General features: G+C 43.1%; 1 protein-coding gene across 1 annotated transcript in view; it reads right to left on the bottom strand.

Moving 5' to 3' along the window:
* DNAJC27 (DnaJ heat shock protein family (Hsp40) member C27) overlaps positions 1-12,149 on the bottom strand; it is a 47,505-nt gene that overhangs the window by 3,482 nt on the left and 31,874 nt on the right. The window contains exons 3-7 of the mRNA XM_015566432.1: positions 9,948-10,030; positions 6,450-6,519; positions 4,409-4,573; positions 3,754-3,876; positions 1,249-1,409 (exon numbers count right to left, since the gene is read on the bottom strand). Coding sequence (XP_015421918.1) covers positions 1,249-1,409; positions 3,754-3,876; positions 4,409-4,573; positions 6,450-6,519; positions 9,948-10,030 — 602 coding nt within the window. The remainder of the gene's footprint in view (positions 1-1,248; positions 1,410-3,753; positions 3,877-4,408; positions 4,574-6,449; positions 6,520-9,947; positions 10,031-12,149) is intronic.

The following is a 12,149-nucleotide window of genomic DNA, read 5'->3' as shown; positions in this document are numbered from 1 at the left end:
AGGAAGGGAGAACAATGGGGAGAAAAGCTATGGTGCAAAAGCAAAAGGTCTGAGGACTCGTATAATTATAATACGCACAGGAACAGTGTTCTGTAGTAAAAAGTTAGGCAAACTTCGAAAGTTCTTAAGAGAGTAGATCCCAAGAGTTCTCATTACAATGAAAAACCTTTTCTTTTCTCTATGAGATGATGGATAGTACCTAAACTTGTGGTCACTGTTTCACAGTATCTGTGAGTTGAATCATTGGGCTGTACGCCTTAAACGATACATTCCTGCATGTGAATTATATTTCATTAAAACTGGGAAAAAAAGTTCTATGACCATACTGAACAATGATTTACTCTTGCACAGCAACAAAGAGTAGTGATTATATTTCTTTTTCTTCCAAATAATTCTTTTGGCTAAAATAAAGGAACATAAATACATACAGATGAGAATCTAGTAGGAATTTTGAGAAAGACAGAGAGACAGAGACAGAGACAGAGAGAGAGAGACACACTCACACACACAAACACACACATGGTGTGTTCAGGGTCAAGAACCAATTCTACCACTAACCCCTGAGTTTACTGAATGTATTTAGTCTCACTAAGTCCCAGTTTTCCCAGTTATAAAATGAAATGTTTGAACACGTTGATTGCTAACATTTTTTCCTCTTCTAAAATTCTATAATTTAAGAATTCTCTTTTGTAAGGTATTTTTTTTTTAAGGTTCATTAGCTTCAAGGCTCTTAATTCAACAAGAGCAGAGCATACCATTTCGAAAAGCATTTCTGCATACACACTATCAGTGATGGCGAACCTATGACACGCATGTCAGAGGTGACATGCGAACTCATTTTTTTGGTTGATTTTTCTTTGTTAAATGGCAGTTAAATATATAAAATAAATATCTAAAATATAAGTCTGTTTTACTATGGTTGCAAAATATCAAAAAATTTCTATATGTGACACGGCACCAGAGTTAAGTTAGGGTTTTTCAAAATGCTGACACGCCGAGCTCAAAAGGTTCGCCATCACTGGTCTACATAGTTATCACATCAGGCAACTGCTATCACCTGAATAGCAAAGACACAAAGCTGCTTCTGATTCAGTGAAAAAGTGTTAGCAAGTCATCTAATGTATGTCCACACACCCCTGTATTTCCAGACAACTGTGTGAAGATATTTCGTGCCTGTGATTTTGACAATGGAGCCGTGCTCTATAATACCAGTAGAGCTCAGCACTACCATCACAGAGCACTGCTTACCTTGACGCTCCAGGTTTGACTCCCAACATGTCCCAACTGTCTTTACTATTTCGAATTCTGCGAATGGTGTCTGCTTGCTCTTTGGTGAAACTAGCACTGCTATTTGGGATCGGACGTTTCCCGCCGTTTTCACATAAGTCAACTATGGCTGCATAGAAGGTCTGCAAAAAAAACCACACCCCACGGTGGAACTGACTTGGCAAAAACGGGGATTCCTTATAAGTATCAACTAAAGGACTTTAATATATTTCAGTAACTCTTAAAATTCATAATAAAGCAAGTATTTCAGAGGGAAGTACGATCAAAGACGTGAAGGAAAATATACTGCTGGTGAGTGAAGAGAGAGACTCTCAGCAGAGAATTGGGAGCCGCCCAAAAGCACCAAATGCAAATTCCAGAACTGAGGAGTGCTGAACTGAAAAATTCCCTCAGTGCATTCAACAGCAGATTGAAGTCAGAGCAACAGAGACTATGCAATCTAAAAAATAGAGAAAAAAATGGGATAAAGATAAACATAGCCTCAAGAATTGTGGGACAAAAATCACATGATCTACTATGTAGCTGGAGTCCCAGAAAAAGAGAGAGAGAGAGAGAGAGAGAGAATGAATAAGGCATAATATAAAGGTTTAAAAAAATCTCCCAAGCCCTAGCCGGTTTGGCTCAGTGGATAGAGCATCAGCCTGGGGACAGAAGGGTCCCAGGTTCGATTCTGGTCAAGGGCACATGCCTGGGTTGTGAGCTTGATCCCCAGTAGGGGGCATGAGGGAGGCATCTGATCAATGATTTTCTCTCACCATCATTGATGTTTCTATCTCTCTCTCCCTCTCCCTTACTCTCTGAAATCAATAAAAATATATTTTTAAAAAAACTCCCCAAATTTCATGAAAAACACCTGCACATCAATCCGAGAAACTCAACAAGCCCCACGTAGGATAAACGTAAAGAGAACCACACCCAGACACATGGCACAACTACTGAAAATCAATGAGAAAGAGAAGCTCTTGAAAGGAACTGGAGGGGAGCCTGGCCAGCGTGGCTCAGTGGTTGAGTGTCGACCTATGAACCAGGAGGTCACGGTTCGATTCCCGGTCGGGGCACATGCCTGGGTTGTGGGCTCAATCCCCAGTGTGGGGCGTGCAGGAGGCAGCCGATCAGTGATTCTCCCTCATCATTGATGTTTCTATCTCTCTTTCTCCCTCTCTGAAATCAATTTTAAAAATTTTTTTTAAAGAAAGTAACTGGAGGGGGAAAGACATTACATACAATGGAGTAAGAGTAAGAATGGGTGCTAACAGCTCAGGAGACACAACAGAGACCAGAAGAGAATGAATTAATAGAGTGAAAGTGCTGCTTTAACCTCAGCAGCTGTTATCTATGCCGCCACCAAACCACCGCCCCTCTCAGGTGCTCTCCTATCGGAAATGAGAGCGGTAACTGCCGCACGCTAAGCGTCTTAAAGGCGATGCAATATGTAAACCCTCCAGGATTGTAAAGCACTATCCAAATGGCTAAGTATTATTATTGCACATATATAGGTACAAACCCACATAGGTTTGTTTCACAAGAAGAGAGTCGTGGCAAGACAACACCAGCCTTATTTGGTCTTGAAATAGAAGCTACTGATGCCCAATTTAGCCCGTCAGCGAGGATGGGACCTGTCTCCCAACAGGAGGGGTGACAGCTTGTGAGGAGAAAATTCCGCATAAAAGGTTAAGTAAGATCCCACTCAATAATTAAAAACAACTCTTTATAGTATAGCTACCTTATTCAAAATGCTGAAAATGCCCAAAATATCAGATGTAGTCGTAAGAAAAAAATGCATTATTCATGCCACCACTTACTTCCAAATGGATCTGTCATTAAGAGTTGACTTGACTTTAGAACTTAGTGTTTCAACAGCCTCCTCCCCTTAAAATTATCCAAGATTAGTAAATTTTTAAAAAGTGGCCATCTATTCAGCTTGCACTGTGAATGCATCCTTCTACTGCCTACATGATTGGCAAGACCTGTTTTTGTGCGTGACTGGCTGGATTTGTAACCGCCTCATATGGCCACAATATAGGATTATCTTAGCAATGGCAAGCCGATCTGCATAGAAATGTAACCAAAGGTAGTTTGGAAGAAATTCTCTGTCCACTGAAGTTAAGTGTAAAATAGCTGCTGTTAAACATGATAATCACCAGAATCACCTAGAAAGCTTTTCAAAATATAGATTCCTGGCTCCATCACAACATTACGCTTCCAATGGGCCCGGAACCCAGCAACCTGTATTTTGAAGAATTTCCTCAAGTAACTCTGAGATCAGCCAGGTCTGGTCTGAAATAGACAGCAGACAGATATCACACACACATATCATATTCATATTCTTTCTCTTTTTCTCACCAGCTTCTGAAAAGAAAAAGCTCATTCAAATGAGAAAGTCCCTTTTTGCTTCTCACAATTTAAACTAGAATTTGGCACGGTCAGTCTCGACACAGATTTTAGAACCACAAAATGCCGGGTTACCTGGAACATCTCATTAATTCCTTCTCCAGTTTGTGCTGAAGTTTCAAAGTACAGGAACCCTTTGCTTTCGGCCCAAAGACGCCCTTCGCTTTCATCCACACAGCGGTGCTTGGTGCAGTCAATCTGAAACAGCAACGTGAGGGCCAGAGACGGCCCAGTGAGGTCTGTCAGTCTTTATAGGCAAATACTATTCTTAATGCAGCCCGGCGCTCGCACAGCAAATGTAGGACCCAACGGGACAAGACCACGAGTAATGTTGAATGGGGCTGATTTTCTGTGGCAAAGCAAGGGCCTGTTAGCACACTTCCCACTTATGCCTGGAGAACCCGCCGCACCCAAGGGGGGCGGGTCTGCTTTCACGCCTTTCCCCAGACCACTCTTCACCTCTCACTGCCTTCCTCCCGTCAGATCCGTCAGATCCGAGTGAGGATTAGCATCCGCTTCCCCAAGTACCCACCAGACATAAAATGGATCAAAGCCTGAGGCTGGCTGTTGGTTTGTTGTTGTTCTTGTGTTAGGGACCTATGTTTTGAAAAGTTGTTGATTCCTATATTACCGAAAAAGGAACTTTCCTTTTTATGTTCCCCCACACTCAGAGCTGCGCTCCTCCATAATAAATCTAGAAAGCTGAGCGGACTATTTCCAAAGCGGTTACCTTGTTGGCGCACACTACGAAGACAATGCTTTCCATGTTCCCGTGAGGTCCAAGGTCTTGCTTCATTTCCGCCAGCCACGTGTCAAGGGCATCAAAGGAGTCTTTTTGCCCAACATCATAGACCAGCATCACCCCCTGTGTGTCCTTGTAAAACTCGTTACGAACCTTCACATAAAAGAACAGATGCACAAAATCTGAAATAGCAAGTTGGAGGGGTTTTGTGGTTTTATAAGAAAAGGTACAAACCCACATAGGTCTGTTTCAAAAGAAGAGAATCATTATCTTTGCAAAGTCCGCTCTTTTGTGTGTTCACAGCATTTGCTGTTGTATCTCAGTATCTGCTGGCCTCACTTCAGGGGACGTTTTACAAAATCAAAGTAACAGGATTAACAAAATCTGTCGGTGCAGAAGGGCTTGGGATGGAAACAGCAGCCTCTGCCCTGCCTTCCTCACCCCCAGTTCCACTCCCCAGAGGCGACCAATCATTAAGTGCTGTTAGCAGACCTTAAAATAACATAATGACGTCAAGTTCTGCTCAGGAAGAACATGGAAGCTGAGTGAACAATTAAAAAGAACTTAAGGCAAAAATGACACAGGTATTAGCAACAGGTACAGCCATTTAGACACCCCACCCCGGGTGGCAGGCAGGTCTCTCTGCGCCTGGAGCTGAGCAGCAGCCTCAGACTGCACACTGAGCCACCGTGGACGGGAACACGGCTCTGGAGCCGGTACCCCTGGTTCACGCTCACTCACTTTGGTGTGCCCGGGGCGGGCCCTGAGCCTCTCCGGTCTGTTTCCTCATCTGCAAAACGGGAGACTCCTCACTGCCCAGGGCTCTTATGACAAGGAAATGAGGTGATGACGGCAAAGCACCACCAAGGGCATTAGTCTCCCTCCCTCCCTCCAGGAGGATGGAGATGCGCTTTTCCCTGCTCTTCCTGTGAGTACAGGAAAACGCCTGGGCAGCACACAGAAACCAGACAGAACGAGTCTCGGGAAGGCGGAGAGAAGGCAGACAAGCTCGGGAGCTGGGGAACGGACAATGGTGAGTTCCCTGGGCTTTCTCTGCCTCACACATGCAAGACAGGGAGCTGGGGGTCCACCTGGAAACGCCACAGGGTGCAGACAGACAAACGCCCCCAGAGCCTGCTCTCTTCAGACAGAAGACCAGGAAAGGGGAAGCCTCACAGGACAAAGAAACTAGACAACAACCACTCACTTCCGCCAGACACCTCAAAAAATTCTGCCTCTCCAGCCCCCCACCCACCCAGGCAAAGGCTGAGTGGAGACTTCAGAAAAATAAATGACTGAGAAACACAATAACCAAAATGAAAAAGCTTAGAAATTGAGCTCAACAACCAATGGAAGGGACGGTGGAAAGACTCAGAGAACTAGAGGCAGACAATAACATTAGGCAACCTAAGCAATAGAGAGAGAAACAAACAACAAACAAATAGAACAGCGCCTCAGGGACCCTGGGACTACAAGACGAGAGTCCCGAGAGGAGAAATAGGGTGGGACTGGAAGCGCTCAAAGAAATAATGGCTAAAACTCCTCAGATGTGGCAAGAGACATACGCCTACAGATTCAAGAAGCTGAGGAAACCCCAAACAGAAAAAGCAAAGACCTCCATGCCAACTCATCACAATTCAACCTCTGAAACTAAGGACCAAGGGAAAATCAGGAAAGCAGCCAGAGAAAAGTGAGACCTCTCCCCTGGGGAAAAAACATTTCAAATGACCGATTTCTCATCGGAAATCGAGACCAGAGGATTTTCCAAGGGCTGAAAGGAAGGCCAACCCAGGCCAGGCCAGTGTGGCTGAGCGGACCCTGATCACTCGTGCCCTGCCACGGACGCACCCACGTCTGGGCTCAGGTACACAGTGAAAAGAGCAGTCCTTTCACAGTGAAATGTCTCACACCAGCTAAACACACTTATTTTTACACATGATTTGAATATGGGTTGTTTCAGGTAATTCAGGATCTTTGGCTAAACCATTGACAATACTGGATACAGGTTTTCTCAAAAAGGCTTTCTTACCTCATAGAAGAAGGGGTGTCCGGCCATATCAAAGATGTTAACTTTGATCTCTCTGTCTCTGACTTGTACCCTGGAATGTTCACACGAAAAAAAAAAATCCCAAAGGTCATGGTTTCTGCATTCACATTAATATTATTTGTCACTTAGAAATATCTGTCACTCATACGTTTTAAAGGCGTGTGTGTATGAACCTTCAGAGGGCTTCTCAGTGCCTCTTCGATCCCGCATCATCTCTGCCACAGGAGCCGCACCCTGGCAGGCACCCTGCCTCCTGATCCTAACACACCGAGCCCGCCTGGCACAGGCCCTCGCTCACCTCCAACTGCCCGCCCCCTTCCCTCACCAAGGGCGGCTCGTGCTGCGGGACTAAGGAAAACTGACAGGTAGGAGCGAGAGGAAGGAAAACAAAATATTTTGTTTCCCTTAGTAAGACATCTTAATTACTGCTGGTTATACTCGGTTATGATGCAGAACTGTAACAAATTATATTATTAACAATATCTGTTTAATTTTCTTGTTAGCTGCATTTGAGCAATAGCAATAGTCAATTTTCTTTCAGAAATTTGAAAATAAAGAACAGAACAAAAAGGGAAATAACCACCATTAAAATTAGAATTAACTACTGTTAACATTATAGCATTTTTGCTCCAAGTCTTTTTTTAAAAAAAGAAAAATCACTACTGGAAAATGAATGAATAAAACTTGATAAATAATTCGAACACCAAAGGAAAATACAAAGGTGAAGGCTTAAAAGTAAACCCAAATCATATCACCCAGAAAAAACCATCACTAACAGATGAAAATCACCGCAGACTTCTTTCTATGCATAGATAAGACTAATAGACATTTTAATAAATATGGGTTTACTACTTTGAAATAAAAAGTATAAGTTTTACTTTTTATTGAATTTAACAAAAAGTAAAAAGACAAAAAATTGAGCTTTCAATGTAAATGTGTCCTCACCACATAAATATTTCTTTCCCAAAAGGTTCCACTAAGGTTAAAGAATAGAGATTATAACAATAAATTAACCAACGAGCGTCTTTTTTAAGTAAGTATTTCAGTCTTAGCATTGGTACGACTCCCTCGGGGGTCGGGGGTGGGGGGGACCAGGACATCGGCACCTGCTCCCTTGTCCCCCGCTGTCTCCCGGTGTGTTCATTACTATTCTCTGTCCAAAGGATAACATCTACTTTCAGTTCTGAAACCCCGCTTCCTACAGCGTTTTCTGGTATTTGCACATTTAATTCCGACAAACCACCACTCATCGTCTTGTGGTGACTCCCTCTGTGGAGCTCTCTCCCAGATCTCACCAAACGCGAGAAGCACATGTGACATCAGAATCCATCTAACAAAAGAGAACGTGCGAACAGCAGACAAACAAAATGAGAGTGTGCGAGCATCCACAAAAGGCCTGGCACAGTAATTTAAATTAGAAAATGTCACCTTAGGAGATAGCGTTTGCGAAGGCACGGCACTGATGGACACAGTCAGGAAGTAACACAGTGCTCGCACTGAAACTCCAAAGAGGTCAATTTCATTTCGGAGCCAGAGAAACTGCCTTAAGAAAATGGCAATTCGTTACCTCGGGGCGGTGCTTCCCTATGCTGGGGCCTGAAGACCCGGCATCCTGACAGGGGGCTGTGAGAACACAGACCCGGGAATCAGAATCTCAGCCTAGGAATCTGCATTTTGACAAACTCTACAAGCAATTCTTCAGAATACTGCAATTTGAGGTTCACCATATCGAAAACAGGACAGATGGAATGGCCAAGGAGTACCCCTCCACCCCATGTACCTGGTAGTGCCAATGTTCTCCGTGATCCCACGGCTGACTGAGTTAGGGAAAGGCGTCTGTCCTACCTGACAACCAAAACCTTCCCTGGGATTTTTACACTTGGAATATTAGTTTCGCTCCCTCGCTGGAAGTAAAATTTACAGGGAGAGGCTGAGAGCTGCTGGCAGCTGTGTGGAGAAAGCCAAAACAGGGACAGGGGAGAGAGGGAGAGAGGGAGGAGGAAAGGGAGAGGAGGGGGAGGGGAGAGAAAGAGAGAGAGGGAAATGATTTGGCTATATTTGGTTCCAGTCATCTCTGAGGCCCAGCTACATCTGTGTAATTGGATTCTGTGAATTGACGTCCTTTTTATTTTTTTTTGCTGGAGTTGGTCTAAGTTGGGTTTCTGGCAATTATATCCTCCTGACTCACCAGGGATAACCACCTTCTCCAAAAAAAATTTCAGCCAGAAACAGAAGAGCCTGTTGAATAAACCACCATTCTGTGGCGTAATATGGCGATTCTCATTTCTTAGATGAATCAATAGCTACTTACATGATTCAAAACAAAACTGCCTTCAACAGGATCCCCCCACACATCACTGATGAGATCCTGTCCCCTGAACTATAGATACCCGCCCCCATCGCTTTATCTACCCTTCTGAATGTTGCTAATATTCTAATCTTGCAAACTTCCTATTCAGATATATCCATCTTACCTAACAATAAATACTTATTGAGCATCTACTACTACATACAAGCACTGAGCCAGGCACTGGGAGATAATTTATACTAATTGCCCCTTATTCACAGAGCTTACAATCTAGCGGGAGACATTAAACATATACAAATCATAATAATAACACAAAGTAATTTAGGGTAAGTACCATAAACAGCAGAGAATTTTAGTATTTCTGTCATTTGCGACCAAAATGAGTCCTGACTGACGAAGCAGGTGTTCAAAAGGCCTCTGGGCACAGGAGTATTTCACACCTTGCGGGACAGGCAGGTGGAGAGATGAGGGGAAGGGCCGTTTCAGGTGCAGAGTGAACACTGGCACCTGATAGGACAGCATGATGGCAGCTCAGTGTGGATGGAGAGCGAAGGTGTAAAGGAATGTAATAAGAGAGGAGAGACGGGGGACAGGGGGTGTAGAAGGGAAATTGGGGCCAGAATAGTCAGTGCCTGAGATTCCACCTTCAGGGAGTGCTGTCTACCTCGATTCTACTCTTCGTCAGTACTATTTCCTATAATGTAATGCTTCCTCCCCAACTCAATCCACTCTTGATTCATCTCCAAACACACCCTCAATTATTCCCAATGTCATTCTTCCTGGTCATTTCTCTCCTCAAGCCCAACAGGCTCTGAAGATCACAAATCAACCAAGTTCTCTGATAGAAAATGTTCCACATAATCTTTAGACTTCTCAGAGAGGATATTTCAAAACGCTCTAAACACATCTGCTAATAGGACCTCCTACAGAAACACGTTTCCTGAAAAGCGACGCCTGCCAGTTCGGCTCCACGCTGACCTGCTCCACAGGCAGACCTATGCCCGTCGCCAGGCCTGCCGCTCAGTGAGGAGTGCGCGGCTGCTGGTGCTGAGTGGTGATCTCCGCGCATCTGCAAGGCCTCACTCCTACTCTTCCCCAATTTATCTCAGACTCTATTTCCAGACAGCGTTTAGAAGGGTTCTGAATTTCTACGTAAGTTACAACATACTCACTTTGTGACTCCATAGTCAATTCCAATGGTTGCCAGGTATTTCGACACAAATCTTTTCTCACAGTATCGCTTTATAATACAGCTCTAAAAAGGTGAAAACACATGCTTTTAGTAAATAGCCTCTGTGAACATATACAAAATAAACACATTTCTTCACATGGTTGGTGTCTTCATTCCTCACTATGAGAAAGCATTCTTAAAGGCAAAAGTATAAAATAACTGAAACAAATGCTAAAAGTGAAGATTTTAAAGAAAAATAATTTTGTAATTCTCCCCTTAATATCGAATATGGGTATGCTTTTAGTTTAGTTCTCAATCCTTGTGCTCTTTTCTTTGAAGATATTTTCTCCTTTCTTTTTATTTTTAATTTTTTTTTTTTAATTTCAGAGAGGAAGAGAGAAATAGAAACATCAGTGATGACAGAAAATCACTGCTTGGCTGCCTTCTGCACAGCCCACAATGGGGATTGAGCCCGCAACCCCGGCCCGTGCCCTGACCGGGAATCGAACCATGGCCTCCTGGTTCATAGGTTGACACTCAACCACGGAGCCATGCCAGCCAGGCAAGACCTCCTCCACTTCCAACAATAACAACAAAGTGCCTAAGTCTAGCCTTGACCTCCCTCCCAACACTAGATCCCCATCTCCAATATCTGCTAGACTAGTTTTTACTCAGATGTCCTGTTGTTACCTCAAATTCAACATGTCTGAAAATAAACTAATCTTATACGTAAAATAGCACATCCTGCTGACAACCTACTTCTATTGATATTGCTACCATTTTCCCAGTCACAGAGGACCAAAAGGTTAAAGCCGTGTTTGATTCTGAGCCTTTCTAAATCTCCTTCTCTCTTCATTCCAAGAGCCATTGATCCCACTCTGGTTTAGGTCATCGTGTACTAGACAACCGTAGGAACTTCTTCATTCGTCTTTCTGGCTCCTTTTCCTCCCAACTTTAGCCAACACTGCACACCACTAACATTATTTCAGCTCAGAAATCTTCAGTGGCTTCTCATTGCCAAGACCTCAAAATCCAAATTCCTTTGTCTGTTTTTCAAGGTCCTCTGTAATCTGACCCTAATCTGTCTTCTCCAGCGGTTCTCAACCTGTGGGTCGCGAACAATGAAAATACATCCTGCATATCAGATATTTACATTACGATTCATAACAGTAGCAAAATTACAGTTATGAAGTAGCAACAAAAATAATTTTATGGTTGGGTGACCCCCAATTTCATTGTTACAAACTGAACATAATTAAAAGCATAGTGATTAGTCACAAAAACAATATGTAATTATCTATGTGTTTTCCAATGGTCTTAGGCAACCCCTGTGAAAGGATCATTCGACCCCCAAAGGGGTTGCGACCCACAGGTTGAGAACCGCTGCTCTAAACCCTTCTATATAAACTCTCCATTTCGGCAAAACTCCCAGAACCCGACTTCCTGGCCTTTGTCATTACTCTTCCTTCTACTTGGAATAAACTTTCCCTTGTCATTTCAAATCTTAGTTATCCTTAAAAGTCCAGCTCAAACTCAGCACTCAGGTTATAAGAGGTCTTGTCTGCATCTGAACTCCCCTAGCACTTTACATACACACTACCACATACACACACACACAAACCCTATGCACTGCCATTAGCCATACACTCCCTCGTATTGTTAATTACTTTTTCATATGTGTATATTTACTTTATCTCTTCAGCTAAACAGTAAACTATGTGAGGGCATGCACCAGTATTTTACTTATTTATATCTTCTGCAGAATTAGATCAGTGCCAATGAAAAGCCAATTTAAAATGACTTGTATATTAATAATAATCCTTAGCACTTATAAAACTTATAATTTACTTGAAGTGCTAATAATGGAGTTTGTCCTTTCCGGATGAACCTCAATCTAAATTAAATAGGACAGTTACTATAAAAAGGACTTAATAAACTCACCCTAGTAAGAGGAATTGCAAGAGTGCCCTCTCGTGGACATTCGGAGAACAGCACCCTAGTAAGGAATTAAGTGCAATAGTGCCTTCTTGTGGACATTCTGAGAACAGCACCCTAGTAAGGCATTAATTAGTAAAACCCTAGTAAGGGTCCTCTTTTTAAAAAATTAATATATCTTTATTGATTTCAGAGAGGAAGGGAGAGGGAGATAGGAGCACGGATTCTGGGCACGGAAACTCCTTTTTCTTATTTTATCTCTAGAATC

Source organism: Myotis davidii, unplaced genomic scaffold, assembly GCF_000327345.1.
Source record: "Myotis davidii unplaced genomic scaffold, ASM32734v1 scaffold238, whole genome shotgun sequence".
In the NCBI taxonomy this organism is placed as follows: Eukaryota; Metazoa; Chordata; class Mammalia; order Chiroptera; family Vespertilionidae; genus Myotis; species Myotis davidii.
Note: the sequence above shows the minus strand (reverse complement) of the source record. Positions and strands in the feature narration are given on the sequence as shown.